This window comes from Festucalex cinctus, chromosome 13 (assembly GCF_051991245.1).
Source record: "Festucalex cinctus isolate MCC-2025b chromosome 13, RoL_Fcin_1.0, whole genome shotgun sequence".
Taxonomy (NCBI): domain Eukaryota; kingdom Metazoa; phylum Chordata; class Actinopteri; order Syngnathiformes; family Syngnathidae; genus Festucalex; species Festucalex cinctus.
In genome coordinates this window covers 6682033-6707540 of record NC_135423.1, presented here as the reverse complement: position 1 = coordinate 6707540, position 25508 = coordinate 6682033, and the positions used below count along the sequence as shown (strand labels likewise).

Here is a 25508-nt window from a genome sequence, read left to right as displayed (position 1 = left end):
TTAGAAAAAAAAAAAAAAAAAAAAAATATATATATATATATATATATATATATATATATATATATATATATATATATATATATATATATATATATATTAGTGCTGATAAAGCACTAACTAATGAATTAATCCAAAAAAAATTATCGCAAACCATTGAATAAATGATTGCGTATGACATTCAGAATATTTCTTCTATTTCTATTTATTCATTACTATTGGGGTCACTTTTTTTTCCCATTTTAATTTATGCAAGTAATTAACTGATTAGAAAAAGAGGAGGATGAGTGTGTGCAGTGAATCAAATTTTTTTGAAGATATCCTCATAACATTAAATGTCGAAAAAAATAACATATGACAGGTGCTCTTTAAATTTGGCGGACAATAAATATTAAAAAAGCCTTTTTTTAATTAATTAAACGATTAAACGTGATTAATCAAAATTCTAAGATATAATGTAATCATTGGACAACTCTAATATATATATATATATATATATATATATATATATATATATATATATATATATATAAACAGTGATAAACATTAACCATTATATTCTCCATGAAAAAGTGGGGGTACAACTGGAAAAAATATGTGAATATGCAAATTTGCAGATGCTGAACTGCAAATATGTGAGTGTAGTACGAAGTTGCAATATCACCATTAACCACTAGATGGCAGACATGTCACATCTTTCTTATTTGCACTTAAATTAGACTTTCTGTATACTGCCCCATACTACAACATGAGTAAGCCCCTTTTTTTTCTTTTTTTTTTGTGGATTTGGAATGATGTGCTGGATAAACATAGTAGTTCAAAAATATACCATTTTTGAGTGAGTTAATATTTGTGAAAATTTGGCTGTTTTGCTTCAAACCCTTTGTTGTTGGGTTAGAAATCGATCTTACCTTCACAGTGTTACACTTTTTTTTTTTTTTGACAACTTAGAATAATTTTTTTTAGAATAGATGTAATAGTACAGAAATAAACGTTTTTCATTTATAATTTTTAAACTAGTTGCATATTTTTCTTTCAGAACCTAATTTCAAATATGACGCTAAATATATTTCTGCGATTCACACTCGCCGATGAACAATCACAAAGGCTTACTAGCGACTTCCAGCGAAGCATTGCGACTGACGGCCTCGCCCAGGTAGTTGCGGGCCACGCAGGTGTACACGCCCTCATCGGGTTTGCTGCGCCGGCCGTGGACGATGCGCAGGAAGAAGAGCGAGCCGCTGGGCAGGAGCATGCGGTGCGAGCGCGGATCGTCCTTGTCCGTCTCCACCCGCTCGCCGTCCTTGTACCACTCCACGCTGGGAGCGGGGCGGCCCTCCGCCTTGCAGTTGAGGGTGGCCGGCTCCCCCTTGGAGACGATCAAGTCGGACGGGTCCTCCGCGATCCGAGGGGCGCTGTCTTCCAAGCGCACTCGCGACCCTGAGACATGGAAAGAAGTTTGGAGCCGATTTCAACGACAATCCAATTGAAAAGTACGGCGATAAGTGAGGATGCCCAAAAATAATTTCGTCAACACACATTTATCACTGGATTAAAACTAGGCTAGACTAGATTAAAACCCTCATTAATAAACAATAACTGGGACTAAATAAGTATGCATTTTCGGTGACACTTCATAAAAACTGGACTAAAATCCATGGACATTTTAGTTCATGAACAAAAACGAGACGGAAATTATATGATTTTGTAAAATCTTGTCTCTGCTAATCTGTCACTGTGACACTGTCATGTGACACACATGACACACCCCCTTTAATGCAACATGCACAAATACATTGGACAGGAGGTGGATTCACGGTGAAAGGTGAAAAAAAATTATAGTTATAACGTTACATTAATCCAACAACTGTAACGTTCCAACAATAATGTTAATACAACCGCTAACTAATGTTAGCTAACTTACTAGCTTATAGCTTGGAGCCATAGTAGCTACTTGTTAATATCCTCTACTGTAATTGTGTGTCGAGTTATTGTTCCTCAAAAACATGAGGGGATATTTTATGTGAAATACTTGTAGATCTGAAATGTTGGAAATTATCTGCTGACAAAAAATATACATATATACACAGGTATTGATTGTCGTGACTAAAACTAGACTAAAATGTTGACAGTTTTTGTTGACAAAATCTAGATCATTAAAATTATGTTTTTTGGACTTAGAGACTAAAATGCTAGATTTATAGTTGACAAAAAATGGACTAAATAAAAACGGGATGAGGCTGACTAACTATGTTAAAAACTAACAAGCGTGATTGAAACTGGACTAAAACTGAGACTAAATTTAAAATGGTGGATAAAATTAACACTACAGCAAAGAGATAAAAAAAAAAAATTATGCGGGGAAAAAAATGCAATTGTTTCATAGTGCTTTCTTTATAAATAAAAATGAGTTGAGTAGATCTCATCTATAAGACCAAAACATTTATGTATAGTATGTTTATTGTATAACAGATTAATTGATCGCTAATTGTATTTGATAAAAAAAATTAAAAAAAATAATACATGGGAAGAGGGCCTTTACAAAATAATAATAATCGCATATTAAATCAAAATGGTTCAGACCTACTGTCCTGTGAATCCCAGAGGACAAAGTCTGCACTCAGGATGCAACCAGGCATTTAATATATTATTTATTATGCCAGTGGTCAGCCTGTGTTGGGTCTGAGGGAGACGGCTGTTGGTCCAAAAGCTGGAAACTGAGAGAATGAGAGGTGGGCTATGGAGATGAAGATTACTCTATCTCTGCGTCTCCCTGGGGATCCATTACTAGCTTTTCCTTGGCACTGAGAGAAAAAAAGTCCCGCAGATTTACACTAAGCTTTTAGAGGCAGACCCGACGTCCCTAACAACGTGTTACTCTTAGCTATGAATAATTCAAACCGCCGCTGCTTTTAGGTTGATTCTGACGAACAGATGGCCTCCCCTCGTGGAATTAACACAACAAAAAGGAAAAGAAAATGAAATGGTCACTGCGCTTGCTTTTACAGGCATTATTTCCATCATATAATCTGCACTAGAAAAAACAACATCCATTATGATTGCAGATGAGCAGTCGAGAGCAGTGCTTCGCAACCTTTTTTTTAGTAATGTATCCCCTGTGAAATATGTTCTATTTTAAATGCATTAAGTGTCCCAAAGACGTATTTATACGTTTTTTTATGTTTTGTTTTTTATACTAGAGCATACAGAAGGCTTTGATGAAGCCTCCCAACTGCTGTTAACGGGGGGAAAAATTGTAGTAATTACAAAAACGGCCAGCAGGTGACAGCAGAGTATAAAAGATCAACCAGGGACATGATGAAAACAAGCTGTTTCCCCACAATTCTAAGCAGATTTGTGAATAATGATGAAACTTAGCTAATTGCTGCAAAAAACAGATAGAAACAGATAGAAATACACTTTTTTTTTCCTGATGAAAGAAGAGACTTTAATCTTTCTTTTGGGCGGTTCCATGTTTTTTTTTTTTTTTTTTATAGCAATAGAACACAATATTACATGGGCCTTGCAAAATCGGTCAAAATCCAGTAAAACAGCAGAGAGCAAAGGGGGTTGCTTCAGTGAAAATGGCTGCCAGTCAATGAGTTAAACTTTGGAACTCTATTTGTATTTCTGTGGTCTCCTGAACTATTTGGCTATAAAAAAATATATAACTAATAATAAATAAATAATAAAGATTTGTGCACATACAGATTATTATCAACATAAAGTGTTATCTTTTGGGATCATAGCAAAGCTCTGTTCTCAAATTTTAAATAAAATTTTCAAAAGATTGACAGGAAGGTGGCATATGTCAAGTTGGGTCAAACCATTCTGGTATGGGGGAAATGCTGTTTTTTTTTAGGACACTAAAATTCATTGGCTACTGAATAGAACATTCATTTAATGAACTTATTATTTTATATGAATATTTACATATACTTTTTAAATCTATTTCAAAATCTCATGTACCCCGTGGAGTGCCTTCACGTAACCCCATTTGAGAACTACTGTTTTAGAGCAACCTAATGACACAAATGCTGATGTTACATGACACTTTGAAGGGGCACAAATCCTCCTTTTGTAGCCATAAGCAGATTGATGGACCTGAAGTAAACATCTACGGAGCACGCAAATGACACCCCTTGAGGTCACACACTGCCCCTAACACTTCATGCAACCGCCAATCGAGCTATTAGACAAAACGCCCCAACGTCCTTGCTGGGTCACCACTAACACACACGACTGGTTGTAAAAAAAAATAGAAGGCACATCATTTCATGCGTGACCCTCAAGCGAATGCTTTGGCGTCATGACGGCCTCTTCTGTTCGATTCGTCAGGGCGCCACTTTGACACACTTTGCAAAGCACACGTTTCAGGCCCAGGGACGGTAAACAAGTCCTCAAAGAAGAATAAAGCCTTCTGGAAGGATGGAAAATGTCACTCCAAGCTCCCTTTTGTTTGCTACTATAACCAGATTGCATCACAAAAGCAAACAAATGTTGAGACTCGAGTTTTTACTTCTTGAAGCAGATGCGGAATACACGCGCATACAGCTCGTCATACATAAATGCTTATGAAATGAAGCACTGTTTGATCGGAGCAGTATGTATGATTTGACTAATCTTTTTCTAAAACCTTTTGTTTATTTGTCATATTACAATTGGGCAGCCCAGTGGAAAGTGGTTAGCAAATCTGCCTCGCATTTCTAATGTTGGGGTTTTCGACCCCAGACTTTGGCCTACTTGTGTGGAGTTTTCATGTCAGGTTTTCACTATTTCACAAAATATTTTTGTCCAATTGCAACTCCATTTTGTTCTTTATTTGGGGGTGTAGTTCCTCTTTTGGCCACTATGTGGCGGCACACTATTGCATTTGTGTATTTTTGAAAGAGGACAACAGGAAATACTTCAAATTTAGCTTAATTTTTGCTGATTAGAAAACCTACTAAATGTCTCGATCCTCTCTCATCCTGCATTTTAGGCCTACAGAAAGTAACAACTGTACAATCGTTTTATAATATACACCTTTGGGTATGATTTTTTGTTTATTTATTATTTATATTGTGAGAAGTTTTTCTGTACTGCAGATTTCACTTATTGCAGGGTGGTCTGGTTTAAATTTGTAATATTAAGGAAAACTTTTTTTTTTTTTAAATCAATAAATTTGAAGTAAAAAAAAAGCATTTCAAATGAGCACCGAAAAAATTCGATGTGTGATCGATAAAGTCATGACAATATGTCAGTCAAACCGAGAAGTTTGTGTTTGTCAGATTATTACCTCTGTGCCTCTGTGCATCTCCACAGCACAAGGTGGCTTGGCGTCTCGTGATTCTCGATGCGTTCTCGTTGTTTTTCGTTTAGTCGAGTTATGTGAATAAAGAGTTAAATCCTATTTGTGTCTGCGTTTTGGGATCCAACCTCAGCACATGACAAATTGTTGTGAGAACACATTGTACCAGTAGGCAGAAGTTAAGAGTCACCTGCCAATAAGAACAGTTGTTTAACAAGGCAGGCAGCGCATTCAACACTCAGCAAACCTCATTACAGTTTTCAGGGTTGGGTAGCAATTCAGCTCAATTCAATTAGAAAAACCTCCCCGGAGACCATTCAAGGCACACGGAGAGGCTGTTCATAGAAACACAATAACGGCGGGTGAATAAATAAGAAGCATAAAAGAGGCAAGACAAATACATCCAATACTAATGATACTGACTCAATAGGTGACCATGAATGAAGGCCTAATAACAATCAGAAGAACCTCTGAGGACCAGCTATTAGCACAGAACGCCCACTCTGTTCTTTGGCTCAGAGAAGCCACACAGCATAGAAAAAAAAAAAAAAAACATGTTTCTTGTAAAAAGGCACAGTGTGGAAACTTGAGCACGGCTGCCTCATAGTCAAGAGATTCTGGGTTCAAATCTTTGCTCATATTCCCATTAGATAGACATAAGAGTTCTATGCAACACAGTGAAACTGAACTAGATGACAACTACACTAGTTACGTTACTGTAAGTGTATTTAACTACCATAATGATAAAATTAAATTAGACAATCAACAATAATACAGTAAATGTAATACACATACACACACACCCAAAGGTGGTGGTGGCAAGTCACTAGTTTTCTATAAGACAAGGCTATGGCCTGACTAAATGAAGCTCCTCTCGTTGCTTGAACATCGCGCTCAAGCAATCATTTGCAGAGGTTTGAGTCAGGGTTATTTCAGTTAACTAAAACGAACGAAAACACTATATACTAGGAACTCTGTACTCTGTGACCTCCTGTTGTAAACCACTCATGACCTCCATACAACATTGCAGGAGCATAACCAAGAAAAGCAATTCATTATTTTAGCAACGCCTCCCGGAGCATGAAAGCCGCCAATTCCGCTGTCTAACGCATGGACTCATAACTCAATTGACCGTCAGGAGAACTGAGTAACTAATTCACAGACAAATGACTTTAAATGGGCCAAATTAATGACACGGCGAGCCGGCACAAACGAGCTTCTCATTAACAAGCAGCGATTTGAAACATTGCGCCGCTTCAGCCCGCCCGGAGACGACGTCCGTCCGTCTGTGTGTACACAACACCGTTTGCCAGCGTGTCACTGTGACACCACTCTGGCATATTCACTTTGTGCGGCAGCCGAATTTCCTCCAGTGACAAGCCTGCAATCAGGGACGCGTCTACGCCACATTGAGCGACCACGCCGACGCATGCTTGCCTGTAAGAACGATACATTTTCCTCACTAATGCTCCAACGCTGACACGATGATTGCTTGAAAGCCTCTTTGAAGGGGAAAGAAGCTGCTGTGTTTAAATAATGGACACCTTTCTGAGGTGCTTTTGTCTGCGTATGCTGTATGGATAAATCATCCATGCATTTTTCTATAGCGCTTGTCCGCATTAGTGGCAGAAATGAGGTTGAGAACTGTCCCAGCTGACGAGAAGTGAGAGGCGTTGCATACCCTCGATTGGTCATCAGCCAATTAAGGCTATTGCGTTGGATCCCAAAAGCGCAGACACAAGTAAGGTTTTAACTATTTATTCAGATAACGACTAAACGAAAAACAACGAGAATGCATCGAGAATCACGAGGCGCCAAGCCCCCTTGGGCTGTGGAGAAGCACAGAGGAACAGTGAGTATTAATCCGGCGAAACACACACAATTCTTAGACAGCACCTTTGGACAGTGAATCGATCTGATTGGTTGTAGCAAGTTAAAGACTATAGAATGACATCACAAAGGTCCAGACATCACCTAAAGGATTACGATTGACATCACATAGCCTAAAACTAGTTGAAACTACATGATGGTTATATGATGGTTACATCAGTACAAAACAGACACTTGACCTCACGGTCGTGAACCCAACTTAACAGGTCATGAACTCAAACTTAACCCTGGCGTGACCCCAGACGTGACAATTATAGTGACTCAAAACTAATGGAATTCCTAAAACTGACATTGAAAAACAAAAAACAACAGCAGAACTTTTTGTTATGGAAATAAAAACACAAATTCTTTGACAAAACAAAATACTGAAACTTCGGATTATGTTTAAAAACTAAAACTAACTATTATACTAGTGAAAATGTCCATTTTTGTCTGTCAATTAATATACATGAGCTTTATGGGTTGTTTTTAAGTGTATATATTTTGCTACAGAAGAAGGCAGGAATTGTAGTTGACTTTATTTAACAATACTTAGTGACTTTTTAAAAATCTTGCACTCAAGAAATGTTCCAAATACGTAAAAAACTAAAACTAATACTTAACATAAAAACTATTTACTAAAAACAAAGCATTTTTCAAAATAATAAAAACAAAAAATATGAAAGTTATTCTAAAAAAATATTTGAAACTTCTTAAATAAAAAAGATTTAATATAATAATAATAATAATAATAATAATAATAATAATAATAATAATAATAATAATAATAATAAAAAAATTGCCGAGCACATATAGACATCATGACAGTTAAAAGAGCAATTTATTTTAGTCAGGTTTATTATTATTATTATTATTTTTATCATTATTATTATTATTATTATTATTATTTAACATTTTACAATGTTAATAGCTATTTCTTAAGTGCAGACTTGGGTCAATTTGTGGAGCCCAGGTTTCAAAGCAAACATGGTGAAGCGGCATTTAGCTGTTATGCTGCACAAAAAAATGGAGTTGAGTTGCCAACAGAAATGAAATCAGCCTTAAGTATAAATGCTTCAAAATCCAGGTTTATAAACTATGCCTTCCCTCATGCCTTTTTAATAAGGTCTTTTAAGCATTCTAAAAATACATTTCATGACACAGTCATAGTTTTTGTAAATGTGTTTAAATGTTGTCAATGCACATTCTTTTAGAAATTTGAACAAGATGCTTCTGTTCTCTCTGCTTTGTGAATGTCTTCAGGTGTACTTTTTGGAATTGCTTTTAGGTGTTGCTTGAGTTGCCTTGTGAATAAAAATATAATTAGTGTATAATATAAATGAAGTTGCCTTAGCCACGTTGCCTTTGAACACATGGGTGACAAGTTAATAAAGATATCGTATTATGGTGGACTATTTCTATTAGCAATGGGACCAATTGTTAAGACATTCAAAGAAATGGTGGAACAGTATCCAAGCGGGGATTGCTGTATTGTGAACAAAAGGTTTCCCAGCAGTACATTCCAATCTGGTCGCAACGCTATCGTACGCAATGCATTTTCCTGATTCCTCGAAGACAAGAACATGTTGGCAAAAGGAAGGAGCGAGAATGCGCACAGTCAACGTGCGACCTTGAACTAGCATCCTTCACAGGCCGCTGCTGGTTTCATCGATCCAACGAACAGACCTTGTGAGAGACGCATGCAGCTGCCCTGGCGGACAGCAATTTTCTCTCTAATTTTACATTCGAAAACAGACATTTACCCTTCTTCCACGGAAACGTAGCACTTCAGTGATTTATTAGCAGCGCGGTTGACTTCTCGCTCACCGTGACCCGACTGTGAAGACGATTAGACTGAACTAATCGCCTTGATTGCATCTAAGCTGTGAGGATTTATTCATCTTCTCCCGCCGTACAAACACATCAAGGCGGGAAGGGGATGCGGGACACAAACCATTAGCGATGTTGACAGACAAGCTCTTAATTGCAAAAGTGACACGCCGTCTTCTGATGTGTTTACGGCACATCAAACACACAAGCTTCACGGGCAAAATGTGTTTGTGTCTTCTAAGCGCAAGCTGCTTTCAGCGATGCTACCGGACCACCTGTAACGTTTGCTAGCGTGACAAAAACATCAGCATACTTCTAACAACATAAAAAGTGATCTACAATTAAATGCAACAATATTTAGTTATTTCTTAGTGGAAGAAGTTGACATGACCCGAGGGTGATTTTGATTTCCAAAAAAAAGAGGACACTTGGCCAGCCTTGAGATACTTAAAATTCACTCCCAACCATTTTCACAGAAGCAACCGTTCGCTCCCGGCTGTTTTACTGTATTTTGACTGATTTTGCAAGGCCAACAGAATATTGTGTTCAATTGCTATAAAAGCATGGAACCTATCAAAAGAAGGATTAAAGTCTCTTCTTTCATCAGGGAAAAAAAGTATGTTTCTATCTGTTTCCGTTTTGCAGCAATTAGCATTAGAAGAGAGCTAAGTTTCATCATTTTTCACAAATTATTTAAAATTCTAAGTAATTTAGCTTTTTTTTTTTTTCTAGATGGCCCTGGTTGATCTCCTTTGCTCTGCTGCCACCTGCTGGTCGTTTGTGTAATAACTACACTTTCTGCAACCGTTCTTTGCAGTTGAGAGGCTGCATCAAAGCCTTCTGTATGCTCCAGCATAAAAACAACAACAAAACGTGTAAATACGTCTTTGGGACACTTAAAACAAAAAAAACACGTATTTACACATTATTGGGAGCAAATGAGGTAATGATAATCAAGGTTTACTTAAAGATGTCATACATTATAAAACGTATTGCTACGTAAATTGCTATGGAGTGCACCTTTTTGTGTCATTCTTCTTTAATTTTTCAGCAAAAGTACAATTAGTAACCCATTCGAGTTGATTCAACGTTTAGGGAACACAGCTCGAAACTGAGCTTAAGACATTTCCAGGTCGGTCTGATATAGTGAACCTCTGCCCTAAGATGCTGACCAACTGCCCTGCTCCTTCTCAGGTGCTATATTAGCGGGAAAGTAGCTAGCTTAGCATTGACCACCAGTTGATAGCGAAAGGACAAAAGAATCAAGGTGGTATGAACTTGAAAATGATGCAGAGAAACGTCTAGATCGTTGTTAACAATGGTGGAATAACAGCTGATTAGTTGGGAATGGCTAACGTCTCAACGTAAAGTACCGGAAGCGCTGACGATCAATAGATTTTGCGTTTTATGTACAGTATTCACACTTTTGATGTACTTTAATAATCTAAATGCCATTTATTATTTTTTTAGAGAGTTGTTTCAAGAGTAAACTGTTTTGGAATCATAGTTTGTATCCTTACTTATGTAGGCGGTTATAAAGTGTTGAGGGAGCGTCAGTTGCTTCCCTCATTATTTGCGCCAGGCCTCGGTCGTCATTATTGCGGACATTTGAGACGCCTCAACAAGCCAGCGACACGAGCCGTGAAAAGGACAGCTTTGATGGGCCGTGTAAACGGTTGCAAGGCCAGGGGTGTGAGATTAAAGGTGTTATGCAGGCGCTCTCGTATAATAATTAAACATTTAACGGGGAAATTGATGACACATAAAGTTGATTTTATACGTCACAAAGGTTGAGACCAACTGATAACGAGCGAAGAATGAGAAGCTGCTGAGATGGAAAAAAAGAGTTGCAGCTTTTTGGGTAAAACTTTCCAAAACACTGTTGAGTGTTTTTTGACTTGTGTCTCGAAATGTGACATTTTATTCATTTTAGGGAACAATAGAAAGATGTCAAATGATACTACCGTGTTACATGTGCTGGAATAATGTGCGCGTGTGTGTGTGTTCAACTCATGTGGCTTAAAAGTTTAATCTCGGCTGTCTTGAGCGTTTTGTTTGGCCCAGAGCTGGATACATAGCATTACATAATGGCATCATTCGATACAACGTAGAGCTGCTTTTCCCACAATTTTTAAGCCACGCCTGACAGGGTTGGCGCACACCCCTCTAACACACTTGTAAAAATCTAAACAAAGTCTGCTTGCAGCCAAATTGGCATAAATTCATGATACAAAACAGGATATTGCTCAAATTGCTTAATTTTGTAAATGTGCAGTTCTACCGTCTCACCACTATACTTTAAATAACACACCTCAATTTGGGAGGCCCAATTGAAGCATTATTATGCTCCCCTAGTGGATGGATGGACTGTAAAAAAAGTGTGATATTGATTTGTGTTGAGATCATTTTTCTGCCACTAGATGGCATACTTGCATTTGTAAGACATTGGTGACAGCTCAGTGCATTTTTCATTATCATATTTAGAGATATCCAATCTTTAACACGAAGTAACTTGTGAAATTCTGCACATTTTTAAAATTGTAAAATACAACTTGGCCACAGTCTCCAGAAATATATGCATTATTATTACATTTATCCCTGCTAAATTTTGATGTGGACGTGTGTACTGCGTCGCGACTGGAATTGCCCCAGTACAGGATTTCCAAGTAAGGGCCAGGGTTCCTTTAAAGCCGATGAGGGGTCATGCTGTATCTTTTTTTCCTGGATTTGCGACTCCTCACAACTTTCCACACATATGAGGTAAACATCAGCTCACTTCCAACTCATTTAATCCATTTTAATTCATTGACATGCTCCGAAGGCTAATGAAAGGGCAGCCGCAGTTCGGAAGCACTCCAAGTATTCTCTGCACGGGGGCGATAACGTGTTTGTTCGGAGAAATTTCAAGGCGAGTCAGGTTTGATTCTCCTCTGGCCTCACTCTGAGCCGTCTGAGCCATTGTTTGCCTCCTCTCGCTCCCTCAAATCATCCGGCGGTGATGTCATCACCGGCTGTACCCGAAAGAGGGACATCATCAGCTTCCGTCAGCGTGATTCAAGCGTCGAGCAGATGAGACGACCGACCACCTTCTGCCGAGACCTTATCATCCCGTAGTCTGCTTTTTTTGTGTGTGTATGTGAGATGCTTTCGCGAGCCTGCAGCTACATTTGTCACCGAGCGACCACAAGGACACAACAAGTAGACACAAATGACCGGGCCAGATTTGTTTGCCATCATTGAGCGCGGCGTGCGCCAAGAGTGTTCGCATCTTAATGGGATCGAATGGAGAATTAACAGAGATTTGTGTGCCCGCATAAGAATGAACTGTGGGGATCAATGAATTCGGTCACCTAGCCACTTTGCATGCGACGCATATAGCCAGTGTGGAAAAAAGTGGTGCCTTGAGATACAAGCTGTCTGTTTGGATGATTTGTTTGCTTTGATTTGAGAGCAAAGATTTGAGAATGAAGCCATGACGTCAACTCACTTCACCGCGTGCAGCAGTTTAGCTTAGTGAATGTATCTTCAAAAAAAAAAAAAAAAAAAGAGGCTTCAAGCTGTTTAATGCTACGTCTAATGGTAAACTAAACATAAAACTAAAACAATTACCCTTTGTGTCTTTAAAAACCACACAAGTGCCTTAAAGAGAGAGTTTGTAATTTGACGCTAGCTTAATGCTAACACATAATGGGAGTCACCATAGACGGGCAAACGAATAGCATCTGAGGCAGTGTTTTAACCTTTCAGCCATGGATATTTAACACAGTTTTCCTTTTTTAATTAATTTTGAAAATATTTCAACTATGCTATTTACAGTAGTTGTAGTTATGTATTTTATCTTGTTACTAAAGATCAAGCTTTGCTTTTTTTTGTGAAAAAATTAAGATTCATACCCGAATCCTTCCTTGGGGCAAAGATGATTACACAGGCAAAAATTGCTTGAGAATGCTTGTTGATACGTTGCAATTGGAACAGATTAATAGCATTTCCATTCATTTCAATGGGGAAAGATGACTTACAGCCAAATGGAGACTTTGGGGCAGGGGTCACTGACCTTTTTGAAGCTCAGAGTTAAACTTGTTTACAGATGAGCACTCCCAGTTTGATACAAACCTTTGAAAAAATAAATTTGCTCAAATTCCGTTTAATCATTATGTTATTTTTGCATTGAAAAGGGGGGCCGTGTGATTAGCCAAGTAATCGATGGAGTATCGAAACGACAAGATAATTCTAAAAAAAAGATCATTATTATATAGCTAATCTTAATAGTTAAAGGGGAAATCAGCCCCAAAAAATGTTCTTTATAATAATATGTTCTATGCAGCCCCACTAGTCTAAATACGGTATTCTGGTTGATATTGCGTTAGCGGAACATGAATAAAGAAGCAAAATCCATCCGTTGATATCCATATCAGAAGGCGTCCATTTTGTCACTTCTTGTCAAGTGAAAATGACATCACAGTTGCTCAGGTTACAACAACCAATCACAGATCCGCTTCAGAAAACAGGTGAGCTGTGATTGGACGCCTGAGACCTGAGCAACTGTGATGTCATCTTCCGTCGACAGCAAGAGGCAAAATGGCCGCCTCCTAAGATAGATAAAAACGGCTGGATTTGGCTACATAACTCATACTCCACATATGTAATATTAATCACAATGTCATATTTAAAGTAGTAAGGCCACGTGTGAATTATTTTTGTCAAGAAATGTTGACTTCCCCTGATGAATGATTTCTCACAAGCATTGGGAGAAACAGTTAAACGCCAGTATACATTTTTATTTCCAAAAGGCCTGCGGGCTACTCATGTGGTCCTTGGGGCCGACCACGTTGGTGATCCCTGCAAAATACTAATACAGCATTCAGAACTAAGAACTGGTATATCATAAAATCACGTGTTTATTTTTGGCCTTTTAAAGTCATGTATCCTCAAATATCGCCCACGCATGTTTTGGAACAGTGTCAAAAGTGAGTTGAGCCGTTGTGAGTGGAACAGTAGCAGCAAGTACAAAGTTAAGTGTCTTTGACTTTCCCCTATCAAGGTCAATTTGACACAGCCGCCTACCAAAGAGCTTCTTTTGCCAATACACACCTACACAAACGTATCCATCTCTCAGCACTTTTAACCTTATTTTCGCTCGCCCAATCCAACAGGCAAATGAGCTCCACCTGCTCTGCTCTTCAAAACCTCTCGCAATCCACTCACACTCGAGTGCTTTGCAGTCAGACGCGTCGGGAAATATGCGGTTTAAATGAGCTACAGTCCCGCCTCCATACAGTATTAATGGAGGTGGGCAGACAAGGAGATGGTGGGGGCGTTCGAGAGCACCCGAGATGGCGAGAACTTGTCGAGGAGGCCGCCGCAAACGAGATATGGAGCGTGACTAGAATGCGGCGCAATGAGGAGCGCCGTGGAGCATGTACAAGGATCGTCCCACAGGGAAATGGGAAAGGTCAGTGACCACTAAACACAGAATTGATTATTATTACGGATGGTAATTCTATGCAAATGTGCACTTCAAAGCCAACTGTGCTGATTAGTAATGGCCAACAGGGGCCAATTTGAACAGTTCCGCAATTAAGCTTGATGGTAAAGAGATACCATTTGTTAATTAAGGCAGTAGCCACAATAAAATTGTGATTCAACACATTACTTTTTTTTTTTTATTGAAGTTTACAAACAAACCTGTAACTTCACAGTCCACTTTGTGTTTAGTTGATTCATTGTATTCAGGGGGGGGCGCTAGCCAATTTGGTGCCCCTAGCTTAAATGCTTTGTGGTGCCCCACCCACCCCCACACCATCCCTGATAGAAATGTCAGTTTTGTTTTATTTTACAAAATAACTTGTCAATATTAACTCATTAGCTCCCAAAAACATATAAATACGTCATATTTTAAATGTTTGAAGTGTCCCAAAGACGTATTTATACGTTTTTTTTTGTTTTTTTATTTTATGCCAGAGCATAGAGAAGGCTTTCATGCAGTCTCTCTACTGCAGAAAATGGTTGAGTGGCAGCAGAGTATGAGAGATCAACCAGGCCATATTAAAACAAGCTGATTTCCCCACAGTTCTAAGCAGAATTGTGAATAATGATGAAACTTCACTATGTTCTATTGCAAATTGCTGCACAGCGGAAACAGATAGGAATATACTTTTTTTTCCTGATAAAAGAAGAGACTCTCATCTCTCTTTTGGTAGGTTCCATATTTTTATAGCAATAGAACATAATATTTCGCGGGCCTTGCAAAATCAGTCACAATCCAGGAAAACACTTCAGTGAAAATGGTTGGGAGTGAATGAGTTAATGTTTCAAAAACTTCAAAAATAAGAGATAAATAATAATAATTAAGTCTCTATAGAACACTAACAATGGAGCAAAATCCTCAAATAAATAAAACTAAATAATAAAAAATTTAAAAAATATATATGCCACTACACAAATAAACATCTGAAAATAAACATAAATAAGGAACTTTAAACACAAATTTCAAAATGCAAGCACCAGTTTTTTGAGGCCCTACAAAGGCACACGTCTGCATTTCCGGGCTTCAAAATCAACCATCAGGTCAGCAGATGACAGTTTCTGAGCAATTTGCCCATTGATGCTGATGACAGCCAGACAACTTAATGCTTAGGGTTCACCATAACCTACAGGAATTATTAAAAAAATAAATAAATAAAATCACATCTCGGTAATTAATATATAGATACATAGAATTTCTATTTATCTAATGTACTCATGAATGTTTATTATTTACTGTGAACCATTTCTAAAAAAAATTAAAATAAATAAATAAATAAATAAATAAATAAATAAATACAAAAAAAATGGTTTCCTGTGTATGATTTGGAACATTATTTTATATTTTATATGTAATTTTTAATCTTTTTTTTTTTTTTTTTTTTTTTTTTTACTGTGGCGCTGCCTGATTGAAAATAAAAAATTGGATTGAATCCAGATTATCAGTCGGACAGGAATGATCAACCAACAATCTGTGCTTGTGAATTATTGTTTATTTTTCCCCATCAAGATTTAATTTAGGGTTTGGATTAAAGCTTTGTAAATATAATCTGCTATTAAAGCAATGGTTGGAATGCATTATAATCCAGCTCGCAACGGTAACAAAAAAAATAAGCGTTTCAAAGCATTTTTGGTTGGGTGGAGGGAACGTGGGGGCCATTTCAAGCTAAGGTCACCATCACTACAAAGGAAGTGATTTTATTGGTGCATTTGTGGTTGTTTGTAGGTTCAGTGTGTCCTTTGAGACAAGCCATTGTACTCCGAAATGTGCAAAGTGTTGTTTTTGTCTCGTTTGCCCAACTTGGACTATAAGTCACGATGGCAAGACATCATATACAGGACAGGTACATTAGTCCAGTGCAGCATATTATTTTATATGTGTATTTCGAAGACCTCTTTGTATGTTTATACTCAAGATCTCAACATGGGTCTAAAAAAAATCTCACATGATATAGTAAGATTTTCACCTTGATTCAGCACTTAGTGTAAATACCCGTATACTATACGCTAGTATAGTTGATCTTAGCTTTTCTTAGCATTTTTATTTTATTATTATTACTTTTTTGCTTTTCTCAAAATTCTGTGAATCACCGTAAAAGTCTGGTGGCCCGGTCGGTGTAGATTGATGGCCTTTTGAAACTCATTCACTGCCTTTGACGGGTATTCACGTCGATTGCATTTTTTTTCAACTGGGCTTGATGAGGGAGAAGCTGATGATGCTCCATTGTAAATGTCATACTTGAAAACAACTTCACTGATTCACAACCACCTGTAGATGACATCATTGCCCCATTTTATATGAAATAAACACAGTTTGAGAGTCCATGGGAGTTGCATTTGGTACATTACAACATACATACAACGGGACAAGGCAGAAAGGGGAGAGTCTATTCTGTCATTAGGCGGATTTGTTTTATATATAATTATTGAACGTGGGTATTAAAAATGTGGACATTTTCTAAAATGGCTGACTATAAATGCAACATAATACAACTTTGATCCAATTAAATATTAAAACATCTACGAGCATTTTTTTTTTTTTTTGCCGAAATATAAATTATGTTTAGTTCATATCTTCTGACACATTTCCTGATAAGTCATACCAGAACATACCAAATAAGTACAAAAAATTACTATAACTAAAACTCTTTTTTTATGAATTCATTTATGTAGGGGGGGGGACACGTAATAAGGTTACATTTCTACAGGGTTTGTAAATGCTTCATACATTGAATATTGCTACGAAGTAATATGAATTATATGTGGCAGTAGCCTAAACAACCCTCACACAGTAAATTGTGGTAAATAGTATACAAATGTTCATTAGTGATTTAGTGTTTATTATATTATCACTAACCTAGTTATACATAACGTGTGTCCTTATTGTAAAGGGATTTTTTTTTTTTTTTTTTTTTTTTTTTTAGAAGACATTTGGCAATCTGAGACTTTGGTGTTCTACAGGTAGGAATAGTCTGGCACAACTATTTTTCATTGGTAAATAATATACAGGGTGTCCCTAAATGGCAATTGAACACCGATGTGGAGTGATTGCACTTATAGTTGACAATAATGCAATAGGCATGCCTTACCTGATGTTATGGTGCCGGTGAATGAGGCCAACAACCCAAGCAGCAAATGTCCAAAGTTCATCATCTCCATGCCAGCTCTCAAGCTCCAATCCGGTATTTCTTCCTTGACACTCCAAGCAGCTCCTGCTTTTGCTCTGAATCTCTTTATAGCCTCAGCTGGATGATTTCAAGCGAGTGAAATCACCCCCAAACAAACTTTACTGTCCCTCCCAGAGAGCTTTGTCAGCATCATCATCATCACCATCAGCATCATCAGCAGCCGCCTGGAAGAACCGGCAACTCGGCAGCATCACTTGGACCCCTCATGGTCTCCCACACGCGTAGGCTCTTTTATAACCCTATCAACACACAAAGGAAGGGTCGCTTTAACTCAGTCGTGAATGAGGAGAGTGCGTTTTCTGTGTGCGCTCCAGACGCCAGTGTGAGGCGAGAGCTGCGCTCCGCCTGATGGCTGCAACAAATCCTCACCGAGCTCCGCTCTTTAAAGGGACAGACGCGACATCTGTGCATCACTGTGTGCGTGTGTGCGTGCGTGTGCATGTGTTACACACAGGGGGGGAAAAAAATCCCCTCACTGGGAAAAAAACAATGCAATCTCCCTTTGTTTGTTTTGGGTATAATAGTCTATAAAGCTCTTAGTAAATTAATAGTGAGGACATCAGAAAAACGAAATTGGAGCTCGGGCCAAATTGGAGTGGGGGGGCAGAGGCATTTTTAGCAGCATTATGACTCACATCTATTTTCAGACAACCACTTTAAAATTATTCCAAGGAATTGGAACACAAACAAAGTATTTTTATTTTTAACAAACAAAAAACATTCCACCTACGTAGCATACACATCCATCCATCCATCCATTTTCTTGACCACATTCCTCACAAGGGTCGCAGGGGGTGCTGGCGCCTATCTCAGCTGGCTCTGGGCAGTAGGCGGGGGACACCCTGGACTGGTTGCCAACCAATCGCAGGGCACACAGAGACGAACAATCATCCACACTCACACCTAGGGACAATTCGGAGCGCCCAATTAACCTGCCATGCATGTCTTTGGAATGTGGGAGGAGACCGGAGTACCCGGAGAAGACCCACGCGGGCACGGGGAGAACATGCAAACTCCACCCAGGAAGGTCCGAGCCTGGACTCGAACCGGAGACCTCAGAACTGGGAAGCGGACGTGCTAACCACTCGACTACCGTGCCGCCGTAGCATACACAAATACTAAAAATCAGCATTTTTTCTCTCCTGGCTGAAGACAGCAAGTGTTGATTATCAAATGTCTGTAAAAGATTATCCTGAGTGATTATCATGTGGTATGCGGTATGTAAAGTAGGGATCTAACGATAAGGGTAAAATTGCGATATTAAAACTGCTACAATATATCGTCGTCGTCATATTAAAAGCAGCAGATCTGTTCAAAAAGTCAGGTTGATTTCCATTTGTGCAGTTCGAGCACGCTCTGGTGGCTCGTTTCTTAGTGCAGTTTAATTTTCACAAGGCATGTTTTGCCCTTCCATGTTTAAAATCCACGCTAATGGTCAGATGAAAGAGCACATATTATGCTTGTGAGACGAGTCAATATGTCGACGAACTCAATGTGCACGCATTAGCAAGTTAGTGCCTCAAATATTAAGTGTTATAATACAAAAGCACAATATTGTGTAGTTTTTTTTCTTTTTTTTTTAGTATGAGCCCTTTTTTTTTTTTTTTTTTACAATATTGTGACTTTTTTTTGTATCGCCAACCTCCTCACAATATTGTGATAATAATCGTATCTAGTCTTATCGTGATAATATCATATCGGAATTTTTGGATATCACTAGTGTTAAGACTGATTTTACCTTCCCGATCTGCTTGGAAAACAGACAAGGCTAACAAACGACTGCAAATGTTATACCCGTTCAATATTTACGATGGAAAATCCTCGTAAAGTGTGAGTTGAGCCGAACTACGCACAAAATAGATTTTAATATGAATACATAAATAACATTAATGTAACGTGTCTTCACAATGACAATGACAAGTTGCACAAGCTGCATTGTAGTTAGCAAATAAGCTAACAGTTAGCCTAGCTTCTTTTATTTCTTCTTCAAGTGCTACTCATCCGTCTTTGTAGCACCATGCTGCTTCTCTCAGGTCAGTCTTGGTACCGGGAACTTTATGTCACCTTTCCTTAACCGTTGTTGATTATGTCATTAGGTCAAAGAGAGACGAAAAGGTGGTTTCTTTTGAAGACAGGAATGGACAGCACTGGTTCAAATGAATTTGACTTCACTTTTCCTAACTGCACATCATCGCACAACAGCGAGCATTGATGACCTAAGCCAACTGGGAAGAAGCATTTTTTTTTATTATTATTGTTATTATTTTAAATATTTCACACATGTAAAATGTTTCTACGATGATAATACCAAGCAGTTGCTGGAAAAAGAAAAAAGTGAATAAAAGCTACAGTAATTAGGTAACACTTCCGGCACAAACTAAAAAGTTGAGCATCATTTAGTTGCTAACAGAAGATGATTTGGGTTTGGCAAGTAGTTTCAAAACGCTAATTCATTGCTAACAGTAAGCTAACAATACTGTAGCTAATAAAGCCGAGTAAATGAATTTTATCATCAAGACATCCACCAACCGCCGTCCCGCACCCCAATTTAAAGCAATGCATGATTTTCAAACATCTTTTGGGTCATAGCAGTGCCACCATGTAGCTGATTCCTCTGTTGATTTATTAGCCAGCTGTTGTTCCCACCCACAATCTGGCCCTGTCGGCGTCTCCACAGGCTGACCGGGTGTCTCTCTTGTGGGGTGTTATGGAGTGTGGACACACGTCTCCCTTGGGGGTACGACGGGCTCACTTTCACTCAGAGCAAACGCTTCAGCCGGTCCGGCGCATCTCATCCGTCCACCTCATTGTGTTCGTGTCAGGCCAGGAGAGGCGGACATGATGGAGGGTGACTTTTGGACGCCAGCTTGCCTTTGTTCCCTCTGAATGCGATTGGGAATTGGGTGGTTGAAGAGGAGTCCAGATGTCTGTTGCAGAGTGGGACACAAAGAGAGGCCCCACAATGGCTCCGTCTCTGCTTCAGTGGAAGTGTGCAGCTTATTAAGGGGCCACAAAGAGCAAAAAAAAAAAAAAACGTGAAATGGAGGTGAAGGTCCTGGAGATGTCACTTGAGAGGATTGGCGTTATTTTCCTCTTAATATTCAATATATAGTGCTGTTCCTCCATTTCCCCCTCCTTTCATTTTTTATGTTTTTTTTAATTAGGACTTTTTAGTGGTTCAATGTTTTAGCGTATTCATTTTACAGTGTTTAAGTTCATGTGGTTTGAAAATTGCCTGTACATTTAAGAGTTTCACAATGGCAAAGGTTTTAAACCTGAAACAGTTTAACTTTTCAAACCATTCAAACAAATCACACATTTTTTTTATGTAAATGTAGTAGAAAAAAGCTTGTAAGGCAAACGACTTCCAGTGCGTAAAATGGAGGACATCTCACTGACTTTGTCATTTGAATTCAGCGATTTCCTGTATTTCCGTGTGCGGTTCTGACAAAGTGTACGCATCAAAATGTCAAGCGCTCCATTAAAGCACATGCCATATATTTGGAAAGAGCACAAAATCCCTTAAAACCCTACAACACGGTCTATACGGAAAGATTTACCATTACTGTCGTTTTCGTTTATGTGCATGTGCGATAAGGAATTTTAAGTTGCCACTGTAGGTTATGTTGCGTATATTGTGCTAGTGTGTGTAGTGACAGCAGCAGGGGGGTAGAGATGGTGGGATGGAGCAGCCTGTCTGACTGCAATGAAGAATGTAAGATTCTGCTGTCGGCCCCTGAAACCCCCCCGGGCTCTGACCTTATGTGTCTCACTTTACCTCACTCTAACAAAATACGGCAACATATTTATCCCTCCTACATTACCAAACAAACCACATACACCCTCAAACACAAACACAACCTATCCCAGGATCTACTATTTTAAATACATTTTACACATTTAAACAAACAAACAAACACACAAACAAACAAAAAATAAACAATAACATAGTTGTATCGCATTCACTTAAGAAATAAAACTTTTTCTGACTAATTTTTGGGGGGAGCTTTGTTTTTTTTTTGTTTTTTTTTTCCTGAATATTTCTTTCTAGTTCACTGAATATTTTTTTCTGTCAGAGAAAAACAGGAGGAAAAATTACTCAGAAAAACAGAAAAAAAATATTCAGAAAAACATGGGAAAAAAATTTGAAAAACAGAAGCTGGTGCTCTATTTTTTGGAATAATTTTTTTATTTTTTATTTTTTTCCTCTGAACTCAAAGTGACTTGTTGCCGACTCGCTAATGGCGTACAATTTCCCGCATACCTCCAATGTACCTTCAAATATATCACTTAAGTGGCTCAGTTAAGGTAAGTATACGGACATGTCAATCGATCGGCATGATTTTAGTACGTTTCTACGGAAGGAAAAGTGTCCACCATAAGCGAGTCTACAACAAGTCACTTGGAGTTCAGAGATAAATAATAATAATTTCAAAAATAAATAAATAAACAGAAGCTGGTGCTCTATTTTTTGGAATATTTTTTTTTCTGTTTTTTTTTTTTTCTATATTTTTCCCTTGTTTTTCCTCAATATTATTTTCTGTTTTTCTGAGTAATTTTTACTCCTGTTTTTCTGAATATATTTTTTAATGATGGAGTAAAAATATGTAGTAAAATAGAAAAAAAAATTATTCAGAAAAACAGAAAAAAAATACACAAAAAAAGCAAATCTTCCCCAAAAAATGAGACAGAAAAATAGGTTATTTTTTTTCCAACTGAATGCAATATACTTCCGTAGCATACTGACAACCCGCATACATAGATACTTTACATAAATGCCCGAAATACAAACTGGCGGAGTTCCACAAGACTCATTAGTAAGTCCACAGATTTTTATAGCATACTTAACATGAACACCAATTTTTTTCAAGCAAGACAATCGAATAAAGCAAATAAATGCATTTTTTAAATTAACTAGAGTATTTTACATATTTGAAATATTTTCCCTCATCGATTTTAATATAGCTTGTTTTTTTGAAAAATGAAATGAGTGCATGGTAACTCGTCTGCTGGTGCAAATTAGCGCCTGTTAGCACGCTGTCCATTCTGGGAGGTCCGAGGTGTTGACCTGAGTGGAAACCTCGTCAGCACATTTCATTGGTGCGAGTGTGCGCGCGTGCGTGCGTGTGTTTCGCAAAGGACCTTGAGACAGCGAGATGAGCTACAGGGCTTTATTTATAGTGTAACCGGGCTGCAGCGAAGCCTTTATTAAAGCACCACTCCACATTTCACTTCCAGTTCCTTTTAGCCCCTCCATTGTGTGACTTGTTTGCAGTGAGCCGTGCACACACAAGCCCTGCAGGAGTGCTGCTGCTGTCTATGTGATAAGCTGATATAATGAGCCTGAATGAGGCTATTTGCCGGACATATCACTATTTCCCATTCCATTTCACCCACTATTTCACATTACACTTCCTCTCATGACTCTACGAAATGTTGTTCCTTGCACGAGAGGCTTTGTTCAAAATGCTGCTCTCCTCCATTCGTCCATTTTCTATAGCTTTGTCCTCACCAGGGTGAGCTAAAGCCTGCACTTCAAATCTACACAAATTATGATTGTTTTTAGTTGCATGATTATTTCTTTTCACCAGATATAATGTTTCACATGCCTCAATCATTTTTCCCCACTTAAAATATGTATTATAGGCATTATAACGGAGACTGAATCCAGACGTTTTCATCAATATCAGAAGGCGGCAATTTTGCCACTCGCTGTCGAGTGAAAATGACATCACAGTTGCTCACCTGAGAAACTGTGATGTCAAATTCAGTCGACAGCAAGTAGCAAAATGGCCGCCTTTTGATACTGATTTAAAAACAGCTGGATTTTGCTTCATAACTCATATTCCACTAACACAACATTAACCAAAACACCATATTGGGGCTGGATAGAAAATATTGTCAATTAATATTTTACTTCCCTTTTAAGAAATCTTGCATAGTCAAATATTCTATTGGCCGTTTATTGTACTTAAATTAAGTAAGAATTTCCTCATTTTGTTTCACATGTACAGACAATACAAACATTCACAATTATGGATTTTTTTTTAGTGTTCAATGAACCTAAGCTGTGCATGTTTTTGGAATGTGGGAGGAAGAGAACATGCAAACTCCAAACCAAGCGTGCTAATGAATATGCCATCGTGCTCCCTTGTTGCTGTGTTCTATTCATAAAAAGCACCATAAATCCTAAACTCTTGTCAAATGGAGACCTAATTAGTTGGGGAAAAAAACAAACACACACACACACAAAAAAACCCGCACATTCATCATTATTAATTATGCCTTACAGGCCGGCGTCTCGCAATGTGGCCTTGAGGAAAATGTCTGGGAAAGTAGGCGTGGAAGAGTTAAAGATAACTTTATAATAATCCTGTATTCATTATTAAAAGGTGTGCTTGATTATTATTCATCAAACAAATGCCTGGAGAGACGCGCGTGTGTGCGTTCCTGTGTGAGTTTATGCACAACATCCTCTCCCAGTGCAGAGGTAACAAAAGTGTCACCAAACAAGAAGTTGACTTGGAAAACAAAACAAAACGCAGCATCCGCATCTTCGATTCGTTACCTAACTATAGCGAGGCTACATCACTGTGAATGCACATTGCTAAGAAAGGCTAAATCGCTAAAAGTTGCTCATTTGCATTAGCAAGGTTGCGTAACTAGGTCAATGGTAGCAAGTTCCATAACAATAATTTTAGCTAGTTCATAAATGATAACTTTTACAGAAATAGAATGAGGAGAAAATAACAGAAGATAACTAGAGGCAAGATTTGAGATTAATTAAATGATGATAGGTGCTAATTTGCAAAAGTAGTGACCTGCGTGAAAGAAGGACTGACTTAATACTTGTATTGTTTAAAAAAAAAGAAAAAAAAGGAAAACAAGAACATAAACTCGTCACGCAAGTCTTAGTCTTGCTAATTCACTGCAAACTAATAGTCCAACAAATTACTAATGAGCGGCAAAGTCAAACAGATGCTAAACTAAAGGCTAAATTATTATTAAAGGCTAAATGATTGCAGGCAAACTGGTAGCTATGTCAGGAACACCAAAAAGTCTGGACTTTATATTTATAATTAAAATTATAATTAAAGCCTCAAGTGACACCAACTCATGACCGAACAACAACATGCTAATAGTTAGCCAAATTGTTATTAGCACAAGCTAACTAAAGGCTTTAGACTTATTTGCATAGTAATGGCGAAGACTCGGAAAAATCAACTTGTTTTGTTGGATTTTGAATTGAGTGGCAGGTAGTTGACAATTTCAACTTAGCAAACTCATCCATTTGATGTTTGCAAAAATTGAAGAGAAGGGGGAAAAAAAAAAAAGAACAACAACACACAAGTGACACAAGTGTTCCGCCAGTGATTACTTGGTACAAATAGACCTGTCATGTAATTGCCACTTATCCGCACAAGCCCATTTTTTTTTTTTTTTTTATTGGAACATTTTGTCACAGGCGTGAAGGCGCTTTCTCAGTTTTGTGTTTCCAATAATGATGTTCCCAGAAATTGCTGATGTCTGTTCCTTAACGTGCATTCTATACAAATGAACGTTAAGGAACAGAGTGCTCTGCTCTAAGTACATTTTTCTACCTTTTCCACGCACAGGCATCGCATTGAATTATGGAGGTCAATCCTGTGGTGCCAGTTGAGGCTCTGGAAGGCCCCCTGCTGACTGGAAGCACAAGTGCAACGCTTACCAATCATTTATCAAGAAGACTTTATGGTCAGAGAGATGACATATTCTAGACTTTCTTCACAATAAGTAAAGCCAAGAGCCTCTTCTATTGTATTTATTTTATG

At 38.1% G+C, this 25508-nt stretch overlaps 1 protein-coding gene across 1 annotated transcript in view; it reads right to left on the bottom strand.

The window, feature by feature from the left end:
* LOC144033081 (roundabout homolog 2) overlaps positions 1–18056 on the bottom strand; it is a 59540-nt gene extending 41484 nt beyond the window's left edge. Inside the window, exons 1-2 of the mRNA XM_077540877.1 lie at positions 17599–18056; positions 1111–1437 (exon numbers count right to left, since the gene is read on the bottom strand). Coding sequence (XP_077397003.1) covers positions 1111–1437; positions 17599–17668 — 397 coding nt within the window. The 5' untranslated portion in view covers positions 17669–18056. The remainder of the gene's footprint in view (positions 1–1110; positions 1438–17598) is intronic.
* Positions 18057–25508: the final 7452 nt, after the last annotated feature.